Here is a 27,051-nt window from a genome sequence, read left to right as displayed (position 1 = left end):
ACACTCATAGAAGACTACGTCAACACACTTGACATGCGGATATTTATTTTCGGTAGTTGATCAAGGAAGAAGGATGAGCTCACACAGAAAAAAGAGAAAAGAAACCAGTACAGTACATGTAACCAAGCAGGTCGAAACTCCAAGCACAAGCCAGATCGCGCAATGAGCAGGAAAACAGATTGCTAAATGCAGACAACGACATACCGTCTTCGATGACATCTCCGATGTGCCGAGGACAACTCTGTGCGTCTCCCAACGCCGAAGAAACTTCGAACTAAGGATTTTGCTGATGACAGTGCGGCTGTGGTTGAGCCTACAGAGCTGCACATCGCCTTCGTGCGTTAGTTTAAACTTGGGTCCCTGGGCGCAACAAGCAGCAGCAGCAGGCGGTGGCAACGCAGCGGGCGAACCCAGTGGCGAGCCCGGCCTCTCCGCGCTGGTTCCCGCAAGGGCTGAGCAGTCACTGCTGTCGCTCGATGTCGAGTCGACAGATGCCTGAGCTCCGCCCGTCGAGAACACATTGCGGACGAAGCCGGTATTAGCACTGGTGCCAGCTACCTCGTTGTAGCTCTGATCGTCCGGTGACAAAAATCGTCGCGAAACAGAGTCCGGGACGCTACGGCTGTTGTTCGGCCGCTCCTCCATCGCTGTCGGAATGCGCAGCTTCACTTGCAAGGCAGCCAACTAAGCCAGTGCGAAGACCGCATGCAGCTTAAGCGGCGACATGGGCGTACTAGGAGACATTTCGCCCATGATGAAAAGACTTCCTACGCAAAACCGTAGGAGTTAGGAGCATTACTGAACTGCGAACCGCACGAACTCGACACTACTGTCTGCCCGAATCGACTGCTGCGACTTGCGACTCGTTAGAGCTCTACATCAGCTGGAGAAACAAAATCAATCACGAATTGACATTTAAGACAGTTCAAGCTTAACCTTAAAATGACAGAACTACCCGCTATCGCGCTTCCTTCGCTTCCAGTAAAGAAACATGTTCTCAACGCCGCCGCAAGTTCACCCCCTACGTCGCCATTGTATAACAGGAAGCGCCCTTGCTCGTCGCTGTGAAGCGAATGAGAAGGATATGACGTCCGTGCGTTGCCCTTAGTAACAGCCGCGATGCAGGCGAAACCGAAACACGCGGCTTAAGGCGAGTTGCACAACCACAGAAAGCGCGCGTGCGAACTAACGCTAAGCTGGGGATTACTAAAAGATACACTTGATCAGCACTCGTACATGTCACAAGAGCCTTAAATGCTCTAGGCGGTTACGGCGACATACGTTTGATGCTGTGCAATTCAATCAATGCAATAATTTTCGTTGTCACATACATTTTTTTTTTATTTTCTTACTTTATCCTAAATGATCGGTACCTTGTTTTCGGAAAAGTTTAATAGCATGCGACAAGCTAGCAGTGTCCTGCCGAAGGTTTGAAATCTCATGGTGCATAATATTCAGCAACTAGCAGCAGCCGACCATTTTACCTTGAAATCCGTCCCTCAGTTCGTCATATTTTTATTGCAACTCAATCGCCTGCACTTATTGTAAAATATGCAAATGTTCCCTGATAATATTTCTTTGCCATATTTGTTTATTATTATTTAGCAAACAAGCACACACGGGTACATATATCCAAATATCAATGTATACGTTTCATTCCATTGACAGTGACTTGAAGCTACACTGTAAGAAACGGCAATGGCTATATAAGTGAAAAAGTTAAAGTAACAGGGCGCAAGAAAAAAAAAAAAGACATGGACAAGAGTGAGTACCCTACTTGTATACATGCAGTTTTGCACTGGCTCAAGAAGGCAGCACAAGTACGTACCACATAATTCCTTTCTTGTGTGTATTCTTCTTTAATCTTACATTCAGTCTTGTCTGTGCCTTTCTTCACACACATTCAATTTCACTTGATAACATGAACTAATTATCCCAGCAACAAAAAGCGAATTCATAAAAACGAGTAATCCAGAACATTAAGGACAAGTCCCTTTTCTCATACATGGTTATCCCAAATTAGATTCGGCTTAGGCACATCTAAAATAGGTGACCTTTAAAGAAGCCTTTCCCTCTTCTGGCTGCAATGCAGATATGCCACTTGATTGAAAATGATGCAAACATGTTATTATGAAGACAGTATGCTGAGCTTCCTTTCATTTACCTTTTACAAGGAAAACTAAGCAAGCATTGTAAGTTCTCTGGCTTTTACAATTTTTAACAGCTCCTATTCATCTCTATAGGACTACCGCCACATTTTTAATAGAACTTTTTCTTGGATTGCTGTTTATAATGAATTTTTTTCCTCCCAATTTACTTTCAGTTGTTTAATGAATACACCAATAAAGCAACAGCAAGAAAGAAGTGTCAAGTGCCCTTGCCAAGCGCGTTAATCCGACATGGTCACTGAACCAATTTTGATAACACCATCATCATAGCCAAAGAAAACAATCCAATGACCCCACTTTAGCTGGAATTTTTATTGATCCAAATGATGGTCTGACACTATCAACAGGACTGGTGGGAATCTACCTTTTCTCTACGCTCGCTCACTAATTGATATCTTGGCATAAACTTGTATGGTCTCCAAAGTGTCTGCTTTTTCACCTCCACTTCGTTAGTGACTGGAGCTTTTCAGATATTTCACCTTTCCTCCAAAACATTCAAGCAATCCACAGTTACAACGATGTGTTTTCATTTACCAAATGCAATCAGTAGAAGGATATATGGAGAATGTAAACTATAGTAAAAATACTGGACACCATATATATATACCTATGGGCACTACTGGTTTAAGTATATTATATAGGTGCCAAAAGCGTCCATGAATATTTGCAGGCACAAAGTTCATCATAGTTATACTTTCACCAAATCATTTGTTTTCATCTATAAATAAAATATTCTTACATGTTCCCACACACAAAGCCACTGCTGCCTCCTTAAAGGTTGTTCTGTATCACACCATTCCAAGTCAATTTGAGACAAACAAGAGACAGTGCACAACTTATTCTAAAAAATTGCTTGCTACATTACAGAGACATCCAACCGAGTGCTGTATCAATTTTTTTTTACAAGTAGTACTGCATATTTCAGCACGTTTTAGGTACACGGCCTACTTATTTTGCACCCTATATCAAAAAACCAACTACCTCTGGACTCCAAGATAGCAAGGAATCATGAATTAAAGTATCAACCTCCTAAAGACAACAGTACTGCAAGACAAACATACAGCAGTGGATGCAACTAGCACCTTTGAAGCTATATTGATAGGCAATATGAAGAAAAAAAAAACAGCACTATTCTTCTCACCTCATGTAAACAAATTGGAGCATTGGGATTGTATAGCTCCTACCAATTGAAGGCATTTTCATGGTTATCGGAGACATTGTGCCTCATTGTTTGGGTCGTGAAATTGCTTTTGAATGTATGCAGACGGAATGAAGACATGTTTAGTTCGAGTACCAGTGTGTTTAAAAACACCGCAAGGAGAGAGCAATAGTCAAATGAGCTTCCTTGCAAGAGCATCCATTTTGGTATTCCAACACGTGCACCCACATCATTACTTCGCATGTGCGTCCTGCAGCACGAGCATATCCACGACTTTGGCGATTCATCCCCACTACTGGGGCCTCTGAATGCTAGAAGATGCACGATTGAAGTACCACCTCCTGGTAGCAATGATGTTGCCGTTGCAGGCCAGTGTTTCCGTGAGCTATCTATTGCTGGTGAAAGATAGTGTGTGTTATTCTTTTCACTCACATGTACAGTTAGAACTAATTCTAACGAAACCCAATTTTACAAAGTTCCCAATTTAGCAAAGAAATTTCCATTTCCTGACAGGTACCCATAGGGTTCAATGTTGTCATCAACCCAAATTAACAAAACTTGTTCCCAACTAGATTTAACCAAGTTTTTCATGAAATAAATGAGTGAAGAAAGTGGCGATTTCTAATTTTGACATTGACGGGTTTTTATTTGAGCATGCACACTAAGCTATCGCGTTAAAACATCTAGGCACCATGATCACGGTCCTAGCTTTATTTTGACGAGGCTGCACATCACACCCATGTACGGAACAGTGGACTTAACACCGCCTCGGTAGGGGCAGCAGTGGTTGCTTTCGTTATTTCAAGGTTTATGCGCTAGATGGCTGGATTAGCAGCAAATACAATGCCGCAGTAGCTTTTGCATGCTGCTACATTACAATCAATCAATCAATCAATCAATATTTATTATAAAAATAAGAGTATACAGTACAGGCAAATATGCAGGAGGTCCCCAGGTTACAAACTGTTACAATTTTAGATTTTGAAGGACTGAAAAATTTTTTTCTTGATTTTACGAACTGCTAAATATAACAAAATAATTCGAGCGTGGTCATCACTTTGTCAAATCGAGTTTTGACTGCACATGCAAACATTAAACCTAAAATAATCTGGCCCACATAGTACAAAGTCAGTGCTAAAATAGCAAAGGGGGCATACAAGACAAGAAGCTTGTTACTGCCAGCTATGAACCATTTCCCTTGCCATTTATAGTAAGGGTCACTATGTCAAGTTCCTTCCACTTCGCTTTGTCAGTTGCCCACTCCTTCCTCAGCTGCTTGGTGCCAAAGTCTTCCTTGATATTCTCCAGTCAGTGGTCACCAGAGAAAATCATAACTGCTTTAACACTGATAGAGACTTTGCTCATTCACATTGTGTGCTGAAACCAACAGTTGCATCTTCGCAAGCCTTTGCTGCTATTTCCTCGATTTTAACCGTTATTTAGATGCAGTTGTTTCGGACTATTTCTTTCCACTTCAAACATGAACCTTGATCAACTACCACATATATGACAAAGCCATTCCTTCCCTGAAAGCTCATTGCTCCATGGCAGTGGGCTGTTTGCATAAAATTTCCAAATGGGGAAGATTAACACAAGATGCACATAATTCAAAGAGCAGAACAGGGAATCTTCTATGACGTTACAAAAAAAATTCTAAATGATTCCACGTTTACTCCTACTTACAATCATACATCAAGAAAATACTGCAGAGCAAACATAAGGCCAGTTGCATGTGCTATTATGTTTATTAGAGAGATGAGATGTCAAATCTTGTACAAAAATCTTTATTCTTGCCTTAATATTCTTCATCAGAGTCCATGCCAGCCCTGCGCCTGTCAAACTGCAATGAAAAAATAAACACCACCTCTGTATCAACAAAATTCTCACACTGCATCACGTAAAACTAAGACTAGTAACAGTGTAACCACACAAACTGACTAGAAATAATGTGCAGCACCTTTAATTTGATAACTCAGTCAAAGTTAGATACCTCCTAGTTACTGTCACGGCTGGGCAAACATACTTTGCAAATGTATCATGATACATATACAAGTGGATTAGTTTATCCATTACAATACCTCCCATATGTATTTTAAGATACAGTAAAACCTCGTAATTGGAAGGCCTCGGGATAGAGAGAAATATCCCGATTAAGTGGCATTCCCAATGATTCGAAACGATGCGAAAGCAAAGAAATCAGCCAGGAAACGTAATACATGGGTGGCACATTTTATTGTTGTATGTCCACCTACTTGGAAAAAAGTTCCTCAATGCGAGACTGACACTTTCGGTAATTTGCTGCACTAAAAGTAATGTTTTCAAGCCAGTCAACCAGGCGTAACATCTCAGCCTCACCACCGTTGTATTCAACGATGCTGCGTACAACACTCACTGCATCGATGACTTCCGCCAAAGAAGGCACTTGGGTGGGCTCACCATCGCTGTCTTCAACGTTGATGGCCGAGTCGGTTCTTCTTGCAGCGATCTCGCTGTCAAGGTCAGTGTAGCATGTAGGAACTGTGCTCTCGATATTCATGTAATCGGAGAAGCCGACTGAACTGCACTCTTAATCCTCGGTGCGTAAGACCTCATATCGAGTGCAAAGTGTCTCCCCTTCCTCATCATATGGGCAGGTGACAGCACAGTTTGCTGAGGTGGTGGTGGCAACTTCCTTCACAGATCCGGCGTGCTCAAAACACCGTCGAATAACTGTGACCTCCACTTGCCTCCGCGCGTGAACAATGAGGCATATTGCACTGAGGAAGTCAATGGCATGCTCCTTGCTGTTACCGTAGCAAAGGAGCATTCGTTTCAACAAATTGTAGCGATATATCTTGGTGTGAAATATAACCATCGGCTGCGATAGTGACATCGTGTTAGCAGCCGGAAATACCAGCTTAATTGCCTGCAGGTTCTGAATGTCGCCATGCACTGGGCAATTATCAATGACGAACAGAACATTACACCCCACGGCCACAAACTTGCGGTTAAGGTGCCGCACATATTCTTAAAGAATTGTTGCTGTCATCCAAGCTTTCTTGTCGTTCTTGTAAATTAGGTCATCCTTGAGTGGCAGTCGTGCATTTCTAAAACAACGTGGCTTCTCTGTCTTGCCAACAACAAGCATGGCAGTTTGTGCTCACTGCACATGGTCACACCGAACAAAAAAGTGATTCTGTCTTTGTTCTGTTTCCACCTCTTAATATCTGCCTCCTTCGCAGTGAACGTCTTCATAGGCAGCATTTTGTAGAATAAAGCAGCATCAAGATTGTACACGTCTGCTGCTTCGTACTTGGTGAGTAGTGGAATCAAGGTGTGCTGCTTCCAGCCGTCGACAACACTTTGGTCCGCGCTGCCACTCTCACCGCAAACAGTAACGAACATTAAATTGTTGCGATCCTTGAAGCAACAGAACCACCCATTGCTGCATTTAAACTCGGTATGGCCAAGTTGCAGCACCAGCTGGTTAGCTTTCCCCTACAAAATGGTCCTGTTGACAGGAAGGTGGGCTGCGTTCGCTTTCTGCAGCCAAGCAATGAAGGCAGCTTCGACATCAGCATATGTAGGAGTGCGTATTCGTGTACGCTTTGCAGAGTGCATCTTGCTGTACGCGTTGAGTATTTTCTGCTTGTTCTTGACGATGTTACACAGTGCTGACAAGGGCACGCAGTGTTTTTCGGCGAGACCAGTTTTTGATGTCATTGACTTGCTGGCCTCTTCAAACAAACCTTTTCTTGGAGTGACAAACTCTTGTACTTCGGCATCTTCTGAGCGCACCACAGTTAAACAATTCACAATGAAAAAGGCGCAGTCGCAGACAAACGCAGCACAATGTTTGGCAATTGAGATCCGACTGACCAGACCAAACAAGGCCCGCAAAGCTGAAAAAGCATCACCTTCGAGATCCGTTCTTAAAAAAACTGTGTAGATTTTAATTTAGTTGAAGCCTCCGAGATTGGCAACTCCTACTGCATAGCTCGGAAGCCGTGGCCAAGTATGCAAATTAACTGAGAAGCGGCAGATTGGCCGCACCAATTATGCGGTTAAATATACATGTAAAAATTCAGGACCGCACATATAATACTAGTTATCCAGGATTCCCAATTAACCGAGTACTAATTACCAAGGTTCTACTGTACTTTAATACATTAGTTAATCCCTCATTATAGCTACCTTGCAAAGGTTGCTGCAAGTTTGCAGGTGTTTACTTACAAATTTCTCATCCGCTAGCAGATATCCTTTCTTTCAAATTCCAAATTTCAAATGCAGCTGATAAAAGCAAGATTTAACTGTCTTGGAGTGAAGTGATGGAGTGAAGTGATGTAAACCTTTGGAGTGAAGTGATGTAGCACTGAAAACAGTTTGCGCATTTTACGTTGGCACTGTACATTTAAAATTAAGGTGCATGTTAATGCGTGAAAAATCCCAAGGTAATGGCTAAAAAAGCCTCATACCCTGGCATTATAAGACATCCAGAGTAAGCCCTGTCTAGAGCTCATTGGTAGTGTCAAAGCAACATCCTGCATATGGTTTCTGTATCCTATGCTAATTAATCAATGCATGGATCACGTAATGAGAATGTACTTTTCAGTGTGATGGAACTAATGAACGAAGAGAGCCCCATTTTGAGCTCTGTATATACATCTCTTGTAACTTCTACTTCAATACTAACATGAATAAACTGATTCTGCTCCTTAACTGCGACAGATAAGATATCGAAACAGGGTTTTCTCTGTTCATACATCCAATAAGGGTACTGTGAACCAACCACAGCCCTTTTGAGTTTCTCTGCTTTAACTGATTTACATCATGCCAAAGTGTGAATTTTCATTACTAAACTTGGTTAAACATCCCAATGCTGTGCTTTGACTTTCACAGACACCATAATGGAGGGCTCCCAGATAACTGATCAATCAGGGTCCATCAATATGTGGCAAAACCTCCATACATGTGTATCTTTGCATTTTGCCTAAATAGCAATGCACGTTTATAACCTTACTTTTTCAGTAAGCAAACTACAGTAGTTTGGGGTAACTGGTTGACAAAGAGACAGAGACCCAATTTGGCCACTTGCCTGTTTAGATGGGTAATGGTTTATCAATGGCATGTCTTTTAAATTGCGGTAAAGTTCTATGCTGAAAAGTTGCAAATATTGCTTGTGATGCAAGCATAAATAAAATAAAAAGTTTATTGGACACATGCACATCTTTCTCCAAAGCCTGGTGACTCTTCTCATCCCCACTACCATAACTTCAAAAGAAAATCCGCTGTTAAGCAAAATTTATAATAGAAGCAAATACATAATATAATTTCTAATGTTGCTCCATAAGTGAGTATCACCAAGACTAAGTGAAACTAAACCTTTAGTGAACTGCTTTTACTTTATATATAGTAGCTTTGATAAAACGGGCCTCTGGCAGCTGTACAAAATGATTTTACATATTTCACAAATTACATGTCACATATCAAGTGAACAAATATACGTCAAAATAAATGTACTAATAAAACCTACCTTCACGGTAGTCTTTTTTTGTGTTTGCTCACTGACTCTTTCCAAAAGGTTGATAAGGCTGGATTCTTGAAGCTGCAATGATGAAAATGCATTCGGTTCACAATCTCTTTTTTTTGAGGCTAGTTAGTACACTCCTATGAAACTAAAGTTGCTCCACAAAAACATGTGGGCAGAAGTAAAGAAAACAAACACAGACAGGAACAGACACTCCATCATGTCTGAAGTGACTATGCTATGTACTATTTGTGTTTGCTTCTTTGACTCCATCCATGCATTTTTTGATGAGCAAGTTAAGTCTCATAGCCAAATCCTAGATTTACCTGATGAACCCCCCCCCCCCCCCCACCAAGTGACAATAAACCAACACAGCACATCTAAATGCACCTTCACAATAACCACAGCCAGGAACAGCACCAGAGGGAGGAATTAATTAATTATGGGGTTTTATGTGCCAAAACCACTTTCTGATTATGAGGCACGCCGTAGTGGAGAACTCCGTAAATTTCGACCACGTGGGGTTCTTTAACGTGCACCTAAATCTAAGCACACGGGTGTTCCAGAGGGAGGAAGGAGGTGGTGGACACCCTCCCCCTAAATAATGTTAGTAGCCCTATAGGGTGCGAAAGCCCACTGCTGTCGTTTTTGCACAGCAAAATTGAACTACGTGACATTGCTACACCTCGGTAGTGCATGCATGACTTGGAGTGACATAATTTAGCTTTTTTAGAGCACAGCTCTTAGGCACCCGTTCATGCAGCAAGCGTCGTCTGCGTAACCGAGCGAACGAGCACAGCAAAAGATGAAGATAAATGCGGAGCGCAGCAGGGGATGAAAGACGTGAGGAGGAAAGTGGAGAGGAGGGTGCAGCAGAACCACGGGGTGGAAAGCAGAAAAGAGTATGGCGAAAACGTGAGAATAAAAGCATAGTGCGGCAACAATGGCTACAAGATGGTGCCAGAGTAGCGCGCATCGTCTGGGAGGTCTGTCGGTGGTGGCTGCTGTGTACCATGCCCATGCATCACCCATGTGCTGGCTCTCACAATCTACAGATTAGCAAGGCAGTCGCGCCGCACTTCACTCCATTTGCAACATGCCACATGGGACAGATTGTCTGCACTAGCAAATATATTGCGAAATGAAAACACGTATAGGGCTGCGCTCGAATTTCGCGTTAGGGAGTATCGTAATCGTCAGTGAATTTTTTTTTTTCTTCTTTTTAATACACAAACGTCGGCCCTGATTATTGTCTGTCCCTAACTACCACTTAGCAATGAAAAGGCTTATTTTCGAGCCTTCAGAAAGCTTCATTTTAACATCAAGGGGCTCATCTCGGAGTACTCAGTCAATTTTGAGACACTTTCATTTTGGTCAGTGTTTGTATAGAGTCCAGAGAGAGGCTCTGTGCTGAGCAAATTTAAACTGTCTTGAGCTTTTATCACGATCCTGAACATGGTACATAGTTACTAATGTATACCCCAGCAGTAATTTTAGGCATGCACATTACAGTTTCACGATGCCTTATTTTCTCTCCTGGTGCTTACTTCATTAAGAGCAGAAAACTACAGCAGGACTTCGTGTGATTTAATGCAGAGAAACATGAGCCATACATGACTACCCGGCACGGTCTGCTGCCTATCTGCTAGATGAGACACTGATCCCAAAGGCTAACAGTATTTCGCATTAAGTGATAGACTTGACCAAGGTTCCACGAAATATTATAGGGACAGTCTTGTGGCAGCAAAAAGAGGTGTATAAAAGGCGTTGCAACACAGAATTATGTAGATATGAAACAGTATATAAGAGTGGACAGCTGAATGTTACTGGCTGTGTCTGACCAATGGCCGACTCCTTTCTCTTATTAGAATTACCATCAAGAGTCAGCTCTCATCATTCTGTACATTTATAGCCCTGTTTTAAAAGCAAGCAACTATGTTTTAATTATCACTCAGTTTCTGGAGAAACTAGTAGGCTTGCCAATGCTTGCAAACTATTGTTACGAAAGATGTTTATTTACAGGATGCAACGAGGTCCAGGAGGAAGCCACAGGCAAGGCCCAGCCAGGCGCAGAGTACCCTGAGATCACGCACGAGCACTTTACTTCTTCTTTCTCTGCCTCAGTCACGCAGTGCTGAGACATTTTCCCCAGGGGCAGACAAAGCTCGCTGAGCGAGTTAAAGGGACCTGTGATGGTACTGCTTGAGCCTGGCCACGTGAACAACTTGCGTCGCACATGAACGCTGATTACTTGTCACTTTGGCGACAACATAGTTCACATCACTCAAGCGACTGAGTATAACGAATGGTCCGGTGTAAGTGGCGAGAAACTTGCGGTACAATCCCTTTTTGCGAACAGGTGTCCACAACCAAACATAATCACCGGGAGTAAAGCTGACGGGGATATGCCGCGCATCATAGCAAATCTTGCTGTGGCCTTGTGAGGACAACGTCCTAAGATGCTCCAGTCGACGTGCTTCCTCAGCACGACACAGAGTTTGGGCGATGGAAGGATCTTCTTGGCACGATAAAGGTAGAATAGTGTCCAGAAAGCTCTGGGGAGCGCGTGCGTACAGCAAAAAGAACAGCGCATATCCAGTAACTTCGTGCTTGGCACTATTGTACGCGTACGTTACAAAAGGTAAGACGGCGTCCCAATTTTTGTGACCAGCAGCGACATACATTGATAACATGTTGGTAAGGGTTCGATTCGTCCGCTCCGTGAGGTCGTTGGTTTGCGGGTGGTAAAGAGTGGAATGACGATATACAGAACCACCAAGCCATAAAAGTTCTTCAACAACGTCGGCGAATTGCCGTCGACGGCCACTGATGACAACCCGTGGAGCACCGTGATGGAGTATGACGTGATGGAACAAAAATGAAAAGACATCTGCTGCAGTGGCAGATGGAAGTGCTGCTGTTTCCGTGTAGCGAGTAAGATAATCTAAGCATACTATAATCCAGCGGCAGCCAGCTGACGCTTTTGGGAGCGGGCCGAGCAAGTCAATGCTGACTTTTTCAAAGGGTAATGCCGGTGGCCTAACTAGTTGCAAATAGCCTGCTGGAGCCCTCATCGTTTGCTTGTGGCGCTGGCAAACATACAGCTGGCGACATACTGTTTCGTTGTTTTCCAGAAAATCTCTGGCGAAGTCGGTGTAGTGTGCATGTGAAGCCAAGGTGCCCGGACGTGATATCGTCATGCATGGAACGAAGGACAGCAAGGTGCAGGTTTTCGGGCATAACTAGAAGCAATGGAGGACCATCAGCCGAGTAATTGTTTTTTGTATAGCAAACCCTTACAAAAAGTAAACGGTGTTGTTCCTGCTGGCTCACGTGCAGCTGCCCATAGGGATTTCAAAGTAGGGTCACAACGTTGCTCGCTCTCGAAGGTACTCAGGTCTGGAAAGTCGGAAGAGATGGAAATTAGGTAGTCATCGAAGTCATCATCGTCAGTGTTAGTGTGCGGCGAAGGGAGACGGGATAGGCAATCGGCATCCGCATGATATCGTCTGCTCTTGTAGTCAGCAGAAGAGCTGTACTCTTGAAGGCGCAAAGCCCAGCGGGCCAACCGGCCAGCGGGCCAACTGGCCAGATGGGTCACGCAGCCCAACGAGCCAACAGAGTGAATAATGGTCAGTCACTATTGTGAATGCGCAGCCATGTAGATATGGACGGAACTTCTGAATGGCAAAGATGACTGCTAGACACACGAGTTCAGTAACGGTGTAGTTTTTCTCCGCTTTTGTAAGTGCCCGACTAGCATAGGCAATGACATGCTGACAGCCACCGCAGATCTGAACAAGCACAGCGCCAACACCCACACTGCTGGCGTCAGTATGCAGCTCAGTTGACGCCTCCGGATCAAAATGCCACAGAACCGGTCCAGAAGCCAACAAAAATTTCAGTTGTTGGAACGCTGATTCACAGTCAGCAGTCCACAAGTATGGGGTGCCTTTGTGAAGGAGAGACGTGAGGGGAGAGGCAAGCTGTGCGAAATTCTTGATGAAGCGCCGGAAATATGAGCAATGGCCCAAAAAGCTTCACAGATCTTTCACCGTGTGTGACTGTTGGGAGTCGCGAACCACTGCTATCTTTTCAGGGTCTGGTCGTATGCCATCTTTATCGACCAGAAAGCCTAGTACGAGGGCTTGACAGTCACCGAAATGACATTTCGAGTTTAAAATAAGGCCAGCTTGCTGGATACAATCAAGAAAGACTGACAGGCGCTGATTGTGCTCATAAAATGTCCGGCCGTAGATAAAGACGTCGTCTAAATAGCACATGCAAATTTCCCATTTGAATCCGCAGAGCACGGTATCCATAAATCGCTTGAATGTCGCTGGAATGTTGCATAAGCCAAAGGGCATAACAAACTCAAAGAGACTGTCAGGTGTCACGAAGGCTGTCTTCTCCTTGTCTGAGGGGTGCATGGGAATTTACCAATATCCTGACCGTAAATCAGCAGAAGAAAAATACGACGCGGAGTGGAGGCAATCGACGGCGTCTTCTATTCGTGGTAGGGGGTACACGTCTTTCCTTGTGACGGTGTTTAGGCGGCGATAGTCCACACAGAATCTCCATGAGCTGTCTTTTTTCTTGACTAGGATCACAGGAGCAGCCCAGGGGCTACACGATTCCTTGATCACTCCTTTCTGTAACATTTCTTCGACCTGCTCGGCGATGACTTTTCTCTCTGAAGGTTAAACGCGATATGGCTTCTGACGAATTGGTGTCGCTTGCCCTGTATGGATGCAGTGTTGCATACGAGACGCCAGTGGTGTATGGAACGCTCGTTGGTCTTGAGCAAAATCAAACACTGTGGCGTAGATGCGAGCACTGCTTGAAGCAGACACTGCTCACTAGAAGACAGCGACTTGTTAATCACACGCTTAAAGTCAGCAGAATCATCATGGCTGCAATCGGGGTTGGATTTTTTTTCGGCAGTTGACATTTCGACCGTTCCGACGCTGACAATGGCTTGTTCGTCAAAACTTGCCAGTTTAAGTCCTAGCAGCAATTTATGGATTGGGTTGAAACGTTCACTGTCCACAAATGAGTAAAACCATCAGTGGTGACAACGAGGGAGTGAGGGATTATCACATTTTTCTTGAGTGCATTGTTATAATCGGGCTCGGCTAAACCACAACAAGAACCCGTACGAGGGCGAGAAGTGTTGACAGGTACAAACATTGCAGTCTCAGGGGGCAAACACACATCTTGCGACGTGGAGAAAACGTCCGCGGCATCACTGGTGTTATCTGTCATTGAAGTTCGCGCATCGCGGCGAAGAGAAATCGCGCCAACACCACAATCCGTAGTTGCCCCCCACTGACGCAAAAAAGTCAATTCCTAAAATAATGTCATGCGTTGTACATGCAAGCACAGTAAATTCACTTCAAGCTGTCTGGTCCCCTATCACAAGTGAAACAGAACATACCCTAAGTGGGCAGAACATTTCCACGCCAACTCCGCAAAAGGTAGCATTCCGATCCCAAGAAAACATAACTTTTTGTCCAAGACGATTTTTGAAGGACAAGCTCATAACAGAAACTGCAGCCCTGGTATCAACTAAAATAAAAGCACTCACATTGTCAACTGAAACACACTTTGTTTTTAAACAATTTTGTGCAAGGGGGTCTTGATGAAGATTAATATATAGCGACCTCACCCCCATCAGTCGCACCAGCTAGTTTCCCAGCGGCGGCAGTGACAACGAGCGACGATGAGGTGACGGAGAGCGCGGTTGTCACGTCGGTGGTGGTGTAAGACTGCGCTCGGAAATGGGAGAGTCACTGCGGTTCGCGCGTTCCTGCTGCAGCTGTTGGAAGGAACTGGGATACGGCCAGGGCTCGTCAGCGGGAACGCAGGGTGTACAGGCATTAAACCGTGGAGCATGCGGCTGGCGGCGGTGGCAATACCTAGCAATGTGTCCAGGCACACCACAGCTGTAGCAAATGTGGGAGTCACGGCTTGTCGCAGGCAACACCGGTGACATGGGTGTCAGGGGTAGAAACGAACTCTCAGGCTGGTTGTAGGAGGGGAGAGCCCGCGGAACAAATCGTTGTGGTGCATCTTGCCGGCGTCCCAGACTTTTCGGTTGCGGTGGCAAGTTGTTGCTCTCCGGACGATCAGCATAGGTCCTGAGAGGCTCTCGGTAACTCTGACGTGCCCAGGTGGTCGGTGGCACACAAGAGCGATCGTCAAATGCACACTGATGGCACACATGAGCGTCGTCAACAACCTTAAGGCATTCAAGCGCTTCTTTAATCATTTGCCGAATAACCGGAGAGATATCGTCATGGGCTGGGACAGACACACTTGCAATAGTAGTGACATTGTCCAAGCGTCCGAACTTTGGTCCAATCCTTCTCATTTTCAGTGCTTCAAACGCCCGCCAGTGTTTCTTCAAATCAGATGGAGTACTAAGATCTTCCTTTGGTATAAGAAAATTATAAACATCTTCAGCGATTCCTTTAAGCAGATGTTCTACTTTGTCTTTGTCTGTCATGGTGACGCTGACGATTCCACATAATTTCAAAACAGCCTCTATGTACGTTGTACAAGTTTTGTCAGGTAATTGAGCTTGTCGGGAAAGCGTCTGTCTGCTCAGCCTTCTTTTTCTTAGAGATCAGGTCCCCAAAGCACTTGGTGAATTCTTCTACAAAATTATCCCAGCTTGTCAGAACGTTCTTGTGGTTTACAAACCAGAAAAACGTGGTTCCAGCAAGAAAAAAAAAACTTATCGAGCTGCTTTGTAGTGCTCCAGTGGTCGTGGCGACTCACTCTGTTGTAGTGTTTCAGCCAGTCGTCAACGTCTTCGTTCGCCTTCCCCGAAAAGGTGGGTGGCTCAGGCAGCGGTGTCCAGTAGCCAGCCTGACCTGCGTGATTTCTGTCTGGTTCGCCGCAGGTGGGGTCGTCATTGCCTTCTCTGGAATCAGCCATGTCCACTGCTTGTGGTCGTAAACCAGCCAAGTGTCTACTCCGTCGAACAGTTGGTAGAGCTAGGTCGTCCAGGATCGTCCAGGGTTTGCCCCGCACCTCCACCAAAAGTGTTATGAAAGATGCTTATTTACAGAGTGAAATGAGGTCCAGGAGGAGGCCACAGGCAAGGGCCAGCCAGCGCAGAGTACCCAGAGATCGCGCGCACGCACTCTACTTCCTTTTTCTCCGCCTCAGTCGCGCAGTGCTGCGACAACATGGTGTGTTTGCCAATCTTTGCAGAATAGTTGCCTCACTGGTGGTGAACACAAGAGTATGACAAAAGGATGTCGAAGAATGTAGAATTTTCTCATATAGCATTGGAAACAGTCAAATGAAAATAAAAGCCCCTCTAGCTTCAAAATAATTGTGGGGATCGGTCAAAATGGTGCGGACATAAAACAGAAAACCTAGTCTGGGTGCTACTGAAGCAGATGCTCTGCATGTGATCCAAGCTTGCATGGCAGAGAAGTGAAGTTATAGAAAAGGCTATATGTCCTTGCACCCAATACCAACAAAGCTAAGTATTCTCTTAATGGCTGGATATAAACACCTGACTAGTGCACATGTTTTTTTTTACATTGGAAAATGTAAGCAAGCAATGTAAAATTGACCAAAATGCCGTTGGAGATGTTCTGAACTGTTCTGGCTTCTTCCAATGCCAGTGCGAGTGTGGCACAGCAGGAATAATACTTCTAATTAGCTAGGAGCCTGCGGAAAAAGTGCTATTTGAGTACCGTATTTAACTGAATATAATGTGCACCTTTTTTGGAAGAAAATGGGCTCAAAAATTGCCTGCACGTTACAATCGTATATGAAACCAACACCGTGTTCGCGGCATCAGCAACAGTTAACATGAATCATGTCTAATGAAGATGGCGACGTCATTGCCACTGATCATAATCATGCTGGTGTGCTCTCTTCTGTTGTGGCGGCACCACATTCAAAAGACAAAGAGAATGAGGTACTAGGTGTCCTCTGAATTACTCTGCGTCCTTGTATTCAGGACGCAGAGTACTTGTACACAATCAGATATGGTACACTGCCTCTAAAATTCTTTCAATCGGGACGTCTTTGTTTATATTCATGATTGTAAAAAACAATCACAAACCATGACAATCAAAACAAGTGCAAGCAAGAGCAGACGCGAGCACTTGAGTACGGAACGAGCGGTTTGGCTGACACGAGATGAAAGTGCGAATCGAGTGGTCGGGCATGTCCACATGACACCAGTTTTCTGCATGCATGTCACTGAAGGGGCCACTCTCATTGGTCTTCCCCATTCGCAGCTTAATTTCTGCCATGGCCAGCCATGAAAAATCAGTCCAGGACTGATGTCTCCCGGGGCATGAAAAAGCTGCTGCGGGGCAGCTTTCACGGCACGTATTTTCCCACTAGTGTGGCTGGGACATAATACCTCCATGGAAGTTGACAGCACTCCCCACTACCTCTTTATCACGAAAAGTTTAGAGCTGCCCATGACTAAAAAATAAAGTATTTACATTTCACTTTAGAGGAAATGCATCTCAGAGATCTACCTTCATTAATATTAAAGCGAACTCAGTGAAACTTATGCAGAATATAGAGTTCGATGTCCAATTTTCAAATATCTTTCCAGTTTTTCCATGTATTATCTAGCTACCTTTCTGTGACCCCTGAAAGTGGTAAAAATTATGGTCTCTTGTGCAAAGTTTAAGCTCCATATCAGGCATATGAGAGTGTGATAAAATGGCATATATTACTCTTTATGGACAACTAATTGCAAGTAAGCTCTCAAATAATTTTCTTTTAGCTTCCTTATTTAAAGAACAATTTTTTCCATCTTGCTTAACATTATTGAGAACATCAATGAGTGGTTTCCTACAAAGCACATAACTAAAATTGTCAAAAATTACACAATGACCTAGATACTTGTACTCTACGCATACTTGTGTAGAATCTTGTGGTTGTGAGCTTCATCAGTAGAGCATGAATGGAAAAGTGAGGTCCCTACAGCTACCACACTTCGAGTTGAATAATTTTTCAGTCGTTTAAATAAAAAAAATGCCTTGAATTATTTTTATTTTTTGCACATGAAGATGGAATGCTGGAGGGTAATTTTGTACCCAGCATATAAAAAATAACTTTTTAGAAGATAAATGTGACTTTTTGACCCATATCTGCCCTCAATTTAGAAGATAATGTGTTTGAAAATGGCATAAAGCTTATAAACCATCAACATAAAATGAATGCACCGGAATCCACAGAATCCATAATAGCTACACCTATCACAACTTCTTGTAACGGCAAATTCCTCTTTGAACAATGAGAACATGCACACAGCGTGATTCTAGATCAATGCCATGTTTACATGCCATAAGCTACACACAAAATGCCATACAAGGCACAAGACAACAGAAAAAGTTTTTACGTAGCTCATGCATGTTCCTTAAGCTTCTGCATGAAAAAAGATAAACTGATATACCTTGCTTTGAATCTGTCCCATCTGTACCATTCTCACTATCATGTTTTCAACAAGGGCTGCTTTCTCAGGCTTGGCCAAAGCAATAGTATTCACTGTAAATAACAGCATAATTCAGTTATGGCACATGAGACAGAGTCATAAAGGCAATATTGCATTTGATGTCAACAGTGCTTACCACACTTGTGTTTCACAATTACATCAAGGTGGCCAAATCACACACAAGCAAGCGACCACACATGATGCACACAGAGCAATTCGCAGAGTCAGCACTGTTTTCCTATGACAAAATGGAGAGCAAAGCACTAATTGAGAGAGATTAAGCATATTAAAGCAACAAAAGAGATACACCATATAGTCATGGTACTGGATTAATTTTGCCTACCTGTGGTTCTTTATTGTGTGCAATAATAGGTACACAAGAGTTCTTGCATTTCACCTCTATCAAAATGCAGTAACAGAGATTTCGAATCAAAATTGCAATCACAGGCTCAGCAGGATGGCCACAGAACTATTGCAGCAGGTGTGACAGTGAAGAACTTATCTTCAGCTTCCTACATACTACACAATGAAACCAAGCATTCAAAAAACTTTATCGATGGGGTCATTCCTATGCAAAACTGCACTTTGAATACAAGGTTTTATACAAACTTTCATGCTTTTCCTGAAAAGCATTTCCAATTTTTTTTTCAGGTCCACCAGTTTTAACGAAAGCAGTAGCTGAGGCAGTATACTTAGTTACTTACTTTCAGGGATCCAATCATCACTTTCGTAATATTTTGCATGACCAGCACAAAACCTGTTGGTGCCTCCAAGCAACAGCATTCCTGGCTTAGTGCCAGGAATGCTGTTGCTATGGCATGCTATGACAGGAATGCTATGACAGGAAAACTGTCATAGCATGCCAGGAACGTCGTTGCTTCTAATTGCCAACACGTCCACTAATAGTCACATGAGTGATTGTCTGAGAATACTGCCTTTGCAAATATACTGAAACACATTTACACTGCTGTTAAACTCATGCTTTTTTGAGGGAGTAAAAAAGAAATTACCTTTTCACAAAGAACAAAATATATTGCACCTTCCACACAATACACACAGTCCGTGTGTTTTCTTGAAGCTCTATTAACCCATTGGCTACCAATGCCGGCAAACCGCCAGGCCCAACAACAGGAGTCATATTGCCAAAGCCAGTAATTCGGCAGGTTGGAGGTATGGTTGGTTTAAAAATTTACTTACAGATGAAGCCACAGTCAATATATGCTATAGTTGATTAAAAATGTCTGCAAATGGCACTACTTGTCCATGACGGGGAAGGTTAGATTTTTTATATTTTTATCATTTATTATTTAGCAGAAGTTTGCATAGTGCCCCTAAGAAGCAAAAAGAATGGGTAAAAAGAGCCCCACAGCATACATGATATTTTTAGCCAATGGGTTAAGAATGCCTGGTTACAGCTCTTCGTAGCTGAACTACCTGTTAACTCTTCCCAAACTTAATGATTTGGTAAAGATTGTGTGATACAATAAACACTGTACAAAAGTAAGGCAATAGAGAGGCATCTTGATGTGTAGGTCAAATGGCCAGTAAAAGAGCATCTCCTTGTGGAAAGGACTGCTGCGTCACCTTTAGCCCAGCCAACTGCAATAAAACTTCATTAAGTAGCATTCCAAATGTGCAGTATTCTACTACTGAAGCAATCTTGGTAAAGCTGCAAGGCTGGTAATCATCCATTTTTTTTTTATTATCAACAGCCACATAATCACACATTTCAGAGATTAACACATAATCAGAGGATGTGCACCTGGTGTTTAACAGATATGAAGCAAATCCCAGCATTTCACCTCTGAGATTTACAGCGCATTATGGGTACCGCCCAGTTTCAGAGGTCATGCAGATGAGAAGTGCTGGTTCTCAATGTTCTGGGCCATGCGTCACTTCCAGTGAGTGGTAATGGTGCCATTTCCTTTTTTTTTTTCTAGTCTCAGTATCAAAATTATCTACAATTACAAGCTTTTGTGACACATCTACTCATATGTCAAACCAAATTTTTCATTAGATGCTGCTCAAATCTACACTATCTGAAACTCAGCTTTTTATGGTGTCCAAAATTTTAATGTTGCTGCCTTTAAAGGAACACTGAATAAGAATGTTAAGTCCAGCTGTACTGGTAAATTAAGGTTCTGCAACATTATAACAGCCACTCTGACCACGAAAGCCAGCTTGGTAAGCCACGAAAGATGGAAAAACAAGGCAGGTGGAAACAGTGCCCCAAGTTCTCCCAGCAACTGCCCGTGACATTACTGATTTTGACAGCATCTACTTCAGTCCAGTTAAATAATAATTGGATGGCAAAAAAGCACTACACTGCATTAAAAAGGAACGAAGGACTGAACACAGTTTTCATAACCTTTAGTGTGTCAAAATGACTCAAATACATTACCTCGAAATCTATGACAAACACTAGCACTATGGTTTCAATGCAAAATTCGAGAATCAAAAGTTTGTCTGTCATTTTCTCAATACATAATCAACATTCTTCTGTCAAATGAGCACTAAACATGTATCTCTGAAAGACTACTTTTTCAGCTTAAACTGGGGGAAGAAGAAGAAGCAAAGTGCAGACGCGTCTCGCGTTGGCTTCACTGATTTTGAATGAATCTCGGCATGCATTTGAAGAATTCACTGACGCCTTATTATCAAGAAGAAAGTGGAAGTTCGACGGACCACCGTGATATAATTCTCAAGTAAGTGGACCATTTATTTTTGGCACATCAACCAGTTTTATGCAACGCCATGCCGACACGGCCCCCTAAGCCTGACCCAACGAAGCTGGTGGCTTGAGCCCCCACAAGGTGGATTCTTTTCGAGTTAGCGCTGCAAGATGGCAGCGGTGAGCATGGAAGAAGAGGATATAACAAGAGAAGAGTATGAGGGCAAAGCAGGCTGGCGCATTGTGAAGACAGGAGGATGTGCCAACGAGCAGACCAAATCGCACGGAGCCAAGGATTAGGCAGCGCGCTTCTCAAGCTAGAACGCAGTCAATAATAGTTGGAGCAAGGACCAAAGAGCAAGACAAATCATGGCGGTGAGCAGGATGCCCAGTTTGCCAAAGGCAGAGTACAATAGTGCGCCCACGTGACGGCTTTAAGGTCACCGACTACGGGATAAATCGCCTAGAATGCTACATCGCCAACGCCACGGCAATCCCCAGGAAGGAATCTGAAGATGACACGGTGTGTGCCAACTATAAACAGAGCATTCCAGTGATTAGCACGCCATCGAAGGAGCGCGCCGAAAAATACAGGACTATCATGCTACTGAGGATGGGAGACAAGCAGTTCGAAGCCAACGCGTATGAGTCGGCTCCGGAAGATACATCTAAGGGAGTGATAAGAGAAGTAACGCACAAGGTGTCTCCTAGAGAAATAGTGGAGATGCCTAGTAACACCAAGGAATCCAACAGTCCTGACGGCCAATAGGATGGGAAACACCACGAACGTCATTATTCTTTTTGACAAGCATCACGTCCCAAACTATGTGAGATATGGAAGGGTACTGGTCAAGCGCTCACTATACCGGAAACAAATAGATGTGTACTACCAGTGCGGATACCTCGGTCACAGAGCCAATGTCTGCCCGAACCCGAACAGCAGGACCACAAATGCGAAGCGGTGCCAGCTCTGCGGCAAAGACCACCCTACGGCAGATCGCCGATATAACGCCAGATACAAGGTACCGTACTTGGTAAAGAGGCACCGCTGGAAGCGAGCCAGACAAGAGGAAGAAGCGATATAGTACAAAAGGGAAGCGGAAAGACTGTACAGGCCAGGACAGGAAGACTGGAGACAACGGTCGGAACATCGGATGAGGAACAGATCCTGACCGGAAGACTTCCCCAAGCTTCAAGCAAGGGAAAGGGTCACTTGACGTCCAACAACAGAACCAGATCGAGAACGCAGTCCAGATCGAGATCCAGGCCCAAGACCAGTAATACCGGGTCTCCCAGAGCACAGGGGGGGAGGAGGATCCCAGAGCTGAAAAGGAAAGAGCAGTGTCAATGGAGCCACGGAACAAGCTGGGTGAATGCGGCTTCCGAGGCGCCTGCGGAGGCAGAGACTGCTTTTCAAAATAGAGTTAAGATGCTAGAGAAAGAACTGGCGTAAATCAAGCAGAGCAATGTTGCGTTTATGGATGAAATTAGAAAACTCAGGGAAGAGAACGACCGCTTGAGGAGCGGAAAAGTGCCACGCAACGAGGAAGCCTCGCGAGTTATAATGGAGGAAAAAGACACAGCAATGGAAGAAGACATTGAACTCACCCCCATTAAACGTAAAACTGAGAACGCACCGATTGAAACCAGAGTAAAGAAACCCAAGCCAGCCACAACACTCCAAGACAGGAGGAATTTGAACACAAGATCGAAGCTAACATCAAACAGAACGAAACCAAACTTGAAACTAAACTTGAACTAGAAGCGAGACTTGAGGCAAAGATAGAGGCGCTAGAAAAGGCAGTACTACAGCAAGTGCAGCAAATAATAGCTCACTTCAAAGTGAAACTAGCAATATGGGGACCGCAAACAAGTAGTGGGGGACCAGTGAAGGTCATCAAGCCGTACACTAGGATCCCGGTACCAGCCGAGGGATTGGAAAAGCTGTAACGCCGCCATGGACAGATGAAATAGAAATAGATACACAATTTGGCAATGGAAATGTAGAGGATACGATTGAAAACGATACATTCTACAACACTTTAAAGACAAAGAAAGCCCAGATATTATAATGATGCAGGAAACGCACGGGCTAGCAAAATTGTCGGGATACAAGTCCTTTGGTAGTGCCAAAGGGGAGACAAAGGCACTAACGACGTTGCTAAAGTGAAATCACACGGTCGTGCAACACGACACAGAGGTTAAGTCAATCGTTCACATCCTCCTAGAACTCATACCCACGCAGAAAACGAAGGGCAGTCTCTTTGTATTAAATATTTACAGCAGTCCAAAATGCAGACCCATAAATTTCGAACGCTCTTTAGAAAAACCCTAGCCATAGCGGACAACCAGGCGGTAGTGACCGGAGGCAATTTCAATGCCCAGGGTGCAGCATGGGGCTACAAAATCGAAACTCAGAAAGGCAGGAACCTCTGGCTAGATGTGGAACAGGAAGGCCTGACTCTCGTGACTGACCCATCGAGAATATGTACTAGTGTTTGTGTGGATACTACGTCAGATTTAACATTCACCAAGAACATAGGGGACACGCAGTGGACAAATACGCAACACGACTTTGGGAGCGATTACAATATACTAGAAATAACGGTAAGGGCAGGACCGCGCAAGAAAAAGGGTAGGCAACTTAAAATTGTTGACTGGGACAAATTCAGGAAAATAAGGGAGGAGGCCAACGACACGACACAAAGTATTGAGGAATGGACCGAAAAACTAAAGGGAGATGTGGCGGCAGCTACGAAAACGGTCCCGCTAGAAGCGCAGTTACAGAACGTAGACAATAAGCTTCTACACATGTGGGAAGCTAAGGCAGGGTTGCAACGGAGATGGAAAAAACAAAAACACAACCGGACGCTTCGTAGAAGGATAGCCAAATTGAACAGGGACATAGAACAGTGAGCCCAGCAGCTATGCAGACAACAGTGGGAGGAAAAATGCAACGACATGGACAGTCGGATAGGAATGGCAAAAACGTAGAACATCCTTAGATATTTGTTAGACCCGGATGGGACCAAGCCGACACATAGGCAAGATATAAATCTGCTAACACAACTATACCGAGGGACAGAGCAGGACTTCCTCAAAGAAATGGAGAAAAGATACATCTTGCAAGTGATGCCTGTCATACACCCTCACCACACAGGGCAGGCAAATGATGAATTAGGCAACGAAATCGGCGAGGCAGAGGTCAGGGCAGCCCTACAGAAACTCTGGTTGGAACGGTTCAAAGTGACACCCCGGCACCCTCTGGACGTGACGGTAAGGTAGATAAGTGGGAGTGGGACGACAGAATGACCAGATGTAATGACATCACAAAACACTATAAGTTACAGAGGGGCACATTACCGCGACGTCACCCAAAATTGACAAAAAAAGCAGTCTGTTGCATGGCGACAGTTACAAACTAGGGCTTATGCCCACTACCTCGTACTCAGGAGCCCAACACCATAGCCACTGAGCAACCAAGGCGGGTGTTCTTGATGCATGCACGGGTACTCTGCTCGTTGCATCTGTCACATAGCATGTGCTGGAAATGCACTAGACATTATAGCAAACACTGTGCAAAAAAAAGGCCCTAACATATGTCAGTAAAATGTACGCATTATGCCCCCACGATGTCCCTTGCGGACATGCAAGTGATATCCTGGGGACCTAGAAAGAGCAGCCAAGCGATCATGTGAGGGACGTCCGCAAAACGTATTCAACACATCCCTAGGATATCCATTTCACGGAAGTGGATGTCCATAGGAGATCCATAATGTCAATGTTGTCACTGGGACTGCTCTTTAAAGATCCATTATGACCTAAGCAAGGCTTCTCAATGAAATGCAATGTGCTGAATTCACTCAAAATAGAAAATTTCTTGGGTAAAGCATTAAGGACTTTCCAAAACAGCAAGCAGATTACCAATGAACCATTCCTTCTGATGTTATTGCAGGAAGTACAACATGAAAGGCCAGATAACTACACCAAGTACCATTAGCACCCTTTGTAAATGGTTGCTCGTGATCAAAGCAAAAATAAGCAGCCAGCTGTTTGTTGGCTAACCAGAAATGTGGCATGTAGGAGACATTCTTAGCCAGAAGGGAGATATGCACAGCACTAAATTTGAAGCTGCCATTTATATCCCAGGCAAATGGCAATATACACTTCACATCAGGAAAAAGAAATCCAAACAAGAAACGCGTGCATCAGCATTATGTCTCTAAAGTGTAATGCAAATTTCCTGACCCATGCAACTAGCATTGCTGCATAGTGGCAGCAATATATATAACATTTTGCTTTCTTTTCTTTCTTTTTGCATTTTATATTAAATTGAAAAAAAAAATCTGCATTTGTAAGTTCAACACTTTATTTGTGTCTTTTCAGGCTGTGCAACTGTCCACAGTATTGTGCAATTGCCAAGAATTAATGTACCACATGGCCCAATGCACTCTGTTGGTCACCAGTTGGCACAATGGCAAAGTTGTTCTATGGGCCAAAACAACAAAACCACACTTAGTATGGCCATTTACAGCCACCACATATGTCACCTCGATAAGCATCAGATGCTGCAAACCTCTCGACATTCACTTCTACAGAGTCATTATAAGATGATGGCATGTGACATATGCAGTGAGCGACGGGGCAGTGCAGTCTACTAAATATGGAAGTGATAAAGCTAGAAAATTAAACTGTTATGCACTTGACTGTGCAGGGAGTGGTAACAAGGTAGGGTGTAGAGTGGAGTGCACTGTAGCTAAATGAGCACATTAGGCTGAACCTCACATCTGGCTCTTGCTTCCTGAGTCAGCACTTGATTCAAGATCTGATTTTTGAAGTCTTCTGCCTTTGCCTTCTGCTCGGCTTCACGGTCAGCATTTGATGGTCCATTCCCCTAACAAATAAATAAAATTAATGATGTTAGGCGGACTATGTGGTCGCTGGATTCATGACGCATGTTACTGGCACTAAATAAAATGGAGCACAAACAGGTAAAAATAAAGGTAAGCTCACAAACGTGAGTTCATCCTCACAAAACAAAGTTGGAAGAATGAACACACGGAAACGGACAGAGCATAACCCATGCGATAAACGAATAAATTTGCTCACAAAAGCAAGCATAAATGAACTTGCCCAAAGGAACATTTATGCGATAATGCAGTCAAGCACACCAACCGCTAGTCAGCATTCCGCCTACCGTTGTTCAACACTGTTAAATTACACTCTAACAGCGGAGAACCACACAAACGAAATAATTTTTGATTAGCGCATTTGTTTACATTTCGAGTGGCGACAAACGCACGTGTCCAGTGCCTCATTGTGGTTCTACTGCGAAAAGCTAGTAAGTCATGCCAATGTGAGCTTCTGCACATTTACCAGTTTCCTTAAACGCGGCCTTACGTGCTTGGGTTGGGCAGGCGGCGATTTCAAATTACTGTCGGTTGTGTAACGAGTTGGTGGTCCAAACGTAATTCAATACGCCCTGCTATCACCAGCGTTGTTTGGGACCTGCACCATATCCTCATAAACGCATAAGTTCCATGAAGTATCTTACGCCGAATTCTTTTTGAAGATCTCCAAGGCGCCTAGCCCGAAGAGCTGCTAACTCTTCGTCATCCATAATGTTCTTCTGTCACTTCTCGCTTACCCTCCACCCTCCACTTCAGAAGGGACTGTTTTTTGCTATCGTTGTCTTCTTACTCTTTTGAACAGCTCTGGATCGCATTGGCTTCAGCCATATATAAGCCAAATTATTACATGTCTACTATGACGTATTTTTGACTTCGCATTTAAGGCGTTAAAGCATTGCCTTTAAGATCCGTTTTTTTTTGTTTGTTTTGTTTTTCTTCAAGGATGCGGTTGCTGGCGTTGGATTTGTACACCACCTACTTACAGTACGCTTTTGAGGCTGGGATGGGCGGGGAGAAAAACAGAGGCTAAACAAGCTAAACGATCATTGACGATTTTGCTTTATTCACATAATCAGCTCCTTTTTTTTTTTTTCCAGTAATATTCACGACCCAGCGAACGTTGTGAGTAACAAAAACACATCTCAACGGCTATGCT

At 43.9% G+C, this 27,051-nt stretch overlaps 2 protein-coding genes across 2 annotated transcripts in view; both read right to left on the bottom strand.

Moving 5' to 3' along the window:
* Positions 1–1,055, bottom strand: part of LOC126544513 (C-Maf-inducing protein-like) — a 58,019-nt gene extending 56,964 nt beyond the window's left edge. Inside the window, exon 1 of the mRNA XM_050191863.3 lies at positions 205–1,055. Coding sequence (XP_050047820.1) covers positions 205–645 — 441 coding nt within the window. The 5' untranslated portion in view covers positions 646–1,055. The remainder of the gene's footprint in view (positions 1–204) is intronic.
* Positions 1,056–5,095: 4,040 nt separating this feature from the next.
* PDCD-5 (programmed cell death 5) lies at positions 5,096–26,694 on the bottom strand. The gene is made up of 5 exons (XM_050191860.3): positions 26,540–26,694; positions 25,771–25,879; positions 18,276–18,367; positions 8,840–8,911; positions 5,096–5,167 (listed from the first exon to the last, which is right to left on the bottom strand). Exons 1-5 carry the CDS (start codon positions 26,603–26,605, stop codon positions 5,123–5,125), a joined length of 384 nt encoding a protein of 127 aa, XP_050047817.1. The 5' UTR covers positions 26,606–26,694; the 3' UTR covers positions 5,096–5,122.
* Positions 26,695–27,051: the final 357 nt, after the last annotated feature.

This window comes from Dermacentor andersoni, chromosome 1 (assembly GCF_023375885.2).
Source record: "Dermacentor andersoni chromosome 1, qqDerAnde1_hic_scaffold, whole genome shotgun sequence".
Lineage (NCBI taxonomy): Eukaryota > Metazoa > Arthropoda > Arachnida > Ixodida > Ixodidae > Dermacentor > Dermacentor andersoni.
This window is presented reverse-complemented; position numbering and strand designations above follow the sequence as displayed.

Bases quoted from the DNA above. Each gene is read 5' to 3' on its own strand.
- PDCD-5 (XM_050191860.3), bottom strand. From the start codon at position 26,605: ATGGATGACGAAGAGTTAGCAGCTCTTCGGGCTAGGCGCCTTGGAGAT. The intron at 18,368-25,770 runs GTGAGGTTCAGC...TGTTATTTACAG, and splicing joins TCAGGAAGCAAGAGCCAGAT to TGAATACTATTGCTTTGGCC. The intron at 8,912-18,275 runs GTATATCAGTTT...TCATCATTGCAG, and splicing joins TGGGACAGATTCAAAGCAAG to CTTCAAGAATCCAGCCTTAT.